Source organism: Bombus vosnesenskii, unplaced genomic scaffold (genome assembly GCF_011952255.1).
Source record: "Bombus vosnesenskii isolate JDL3184/JDL3185 unplaced genomic scaffold, Bvos_JDL3184-5_v1.1 scf7180000015137, whole genome shotgun sequence".
Classification (NCBI taxonomy): Eukaryota; Metazoa; Arthropoda; class Insecta; order Hymenoptera; family Apidae; genus Bombus; species Bombus vosnesenskii.
The window spans coordinates 20,886-23,980 of NW_022883846.1; the positions used below are offsets into that span (position 1 = coordinate 20,886).

Here is a 3,095-nt window from a genome sequence, read left to right on the forward strand (position 1 = left end):
TATATTTGTCGGAGATGAAAGAACACCGGAGCCTTTGGAATTTTGGATAATCCCGCAACATTGTAACCTAGAGTCTACTATAGCTGTAAGTGAACAATTGTAGTTATTCAATCCGATTGTAATTGTTCGAGAGTTGTGATAATGAGCTTTGGCTCGAGGCGACAGTCAGTCGCCGAACGTAGCCGCGGTCACAGGATGAACGCTTTGTCTAACAAAGGCATGGAATAATTCTATAGCTCTCCTTAAGAAGGAAATAGTTGTAACACTCGACAGTAAACATTCCAACGGTCCCTGTCCCGTAGCTCGCCACACGCAGACCCTGTTCTTCGAGTAAGATGATCGAGTAAGATCGATCGTATATATATATGTAACTATGCACTAAATTTGAAACGTATGCGATGTATTGAAAGTTTTAAAAGTTTCTTTCAAGTTTCAGATATTTAATCTAAATTAGAGATATATTAGTAAAACATGAAATGAAATATATATATTTACATTATAATTTTTAAACATATTCGTATTTTTAAACATCATTAACTAAATTTCTAAATAATTAAGAATATACTGCTTCTTATTAAATAGGTACGAAATGTTTTTATTAGCGAGAAGCTATTAAAAGTGATGGTTGACAAATTGTATCGATATACCACAAGTTGACGAAGTATACCAGTAATAATTTAACAAAGCAAATTCTTCACTGCGATCTTCGAGAGAAATTCCTTGGAATTGGAATTGTTGTAACGAACGCAGCTGCATTTATAACATGCGACATAAGTAAACTCTTTTATATACTAAGCTATTTGATTAATGCTAAGTATGTAAGAAATCTAAAAAGCTTTTAAAATCGTATATTTATCATTGTACTATTGATTTTCCTACCATTTCGAAATGTACAACTTTGAGAGTAATTACTATATCTTCGTTCTTAAATAATGGAGCAGCTAGCGAAAAAAATGAAGGAAAGGCGGAGAAACGATGCAGAATATTCATAACGTGCACGTGATTCATCTGCATGTTTCAGTTTTGTTGTATATTTCACAATCGAACATTTTCTTTTCTCTTCTATCGTACTCTTGTATCTTGTGACGTGACTGTTTCTCGTGGGAGATAAGAGCAAGACGAAATGCGGTTTTAGCATTTCGCAAACAAAAAAGGACGAAACTGTTCGCTTTTCTTCTGTTTTCTTGTTTTTAAATAGAGATGAAAGATAAAAAGACATATCTACAGAATTTATTCTATTTCCATTACACTATTTTCATCTAAATCAATTGGCTTGCTGAATAAATTCTTCTTGTTTACAGGCATAGCTAATAGAGATTTGGATAGTCTAATATGGCTTATTTTCATTCTTTTTCTTAGCTCTAATACTTTCTTTAAATCTTTCTCGCCAAACCTTATAAATTTAAAATTATTCGCACACTGTAATTCATTATTCCAATTCAATAACATTTCACACTGAGTTGCATTTAAAATATCAGAAATTTCTGAAAAATAAAGGAGGGTTTGTACATCAGGATATATTGAAAATAAATTTGGCTGTAATTCTTTACCTATTCCACGTGTATGATATTCTCCTAGTTCTTTCTACTCTAATTATATGTTCCCTCCTAGCATGCTGTCTACTCCTGTTGCTACCTATAGACCTTTTAATAGTAATTTCTTCCATTTCTTCATCATTTCTTGCTACATACCTTTGGATCAAATATAGAACTATAACTAATCACATCTTTAATGTACAATCTCTGTATCATCATGTGTATACATTTTTGTTTTACCTCCGTTTCTAACAAACTTGCAGTTATCTCTGGAGTATAGGGTCACACGCCTGGAATCATATTGTTTCTGATCCACGATATTTTCTCTCCTATTGAATTCTGTTTTATCAAGCAGGACATTTCTGCCTTCTGTCTATTTGATATTCTGAAACAAAACACATTGTCCATTTCCTTCTTTATTACACAAAAGTATTATATAATCATGTAAAATAAATGAAATGTACATAACAAAATCACATAATTTAATAGTAATTGTATTTACTTTTTGGCTTTTTTCGTAATAGCGATAGACTTTCTGCTATTTGGGTGTATCATTTTCTTTGGCTTCAGGAATTCTTTTCTCATTGCAGTGGCCTATAAAAGACAACAAAATAAATTAGTTAAAATATTACCATGGCTATGAATTATTTCGATAATCCTAATCATCAAAACTCCAACTCAAGCTATCCGTGTACTCAATGTATAATCATGCACAGGCGAATCGTCGACAGTATCACACGCTTAGAAGCACTAATAGAGTAGACAAAACATCCTACATGCCACAGCTATCGAAACAATAACCAGATAGCAACGGATAGGCGCCTCTGATATACACCCGACGATAACTTCAGAGGGACTAAAACCTCAGTACAAGAAGTCTCCCAAATCAGCGTTCTATACCTCTTTGTTATAACACCCTGAACCGTCACTCTGTTGGATTCATACAATAAATTTTACCACTATATCTAAAGTTTAATTCTTTAACTTATTTGTGAAACGTTCGAACTGCGACTCGAGGAGATCACCGGTGATTTGTCAATTTCGTGATTTGTTGTGTCTCGTATATGATAACAGCAACGACGGCGACGCCTATCGATAGTAAAAGTAATATCGAAGTATACCTTCCTACCATGACATTTCCGGGCTAACAAACTTCAAAATTGGTTTCTTTTGTTTCAAGATATTTTTAGCTATTTTTTTTTAATCTTATAATGATAACCTATTTTAAAATGTGCAATATTTGATAAATGTACATTAGTAAAATTTCATACGAAGAAAGTTTTGGGAATCCGTATTATATTCAGCGAGCAGAAAACGAAGACTTGACGGAAGTTGACAACAATGGAGATAAAAGTCTTTATCGTAATATTGTTTTTATTGATTTTAACGTCAGATGGAACGGGTTTCGACAGAAAACGATCCACCAAATTTCAAAGAGGTAACGAGCAAACTTCAAGTAAAAACGAGCAGAAGTCAACACCCGATTATTATTATTACTGCGACTCAACAGAGTTTGGGGTAGTATTATACAAAAGATTCCGTATTTGCGTTCTTGTTCGC

General features: G+C 33.2%; 1 protein-coding gene across 2 annotated transcripts; it reads right to left on the minus strand.

Annotated features, from left to right (window-relative positions):
• Positions 1-1,444: 1,444 nt before the first annotated feature.
• Positions 1,445-2,148, minus strand: LOC117240990 (translation machinery-associated protein 16 homolog). Of its 2 annotated transcripts, XR_004494858.1 has the most exons (4): positions 2,038-2,148; positions 1,776-1,920; positions 1,551-1,691; positions 1,445-1,484 (listed from the first exon to the last, which is right to left on the minus strand). XR_004494858.1 is itself a non-coding variant. In XM_033506995.1 (2 exons), the coding sequence occupies exons 1-2, from the start codon at positions 2,118-2,120 to the stop codon at positions 1,818-1,820; spliced, it is 186 nt and encodes a 61-aa protein (XP_033362886.1). In that variant the 5' UTR covers positions 2,121-2,148; the 3' UTR covers positions 1,763-1,817. The 2 variants fall into 2 exon arrangements, 1 of the variants encoding a protein (XP_033362886.1); XM_033506995.1 differs by lacking the exons at positions 1,445-1,484; positions 1,551-1,691 and having other exon boundaries at positions 1,763-1,920.
• Between the last annotated feature and the right edge of the window lie 947 nt (positions 2,149-3,095).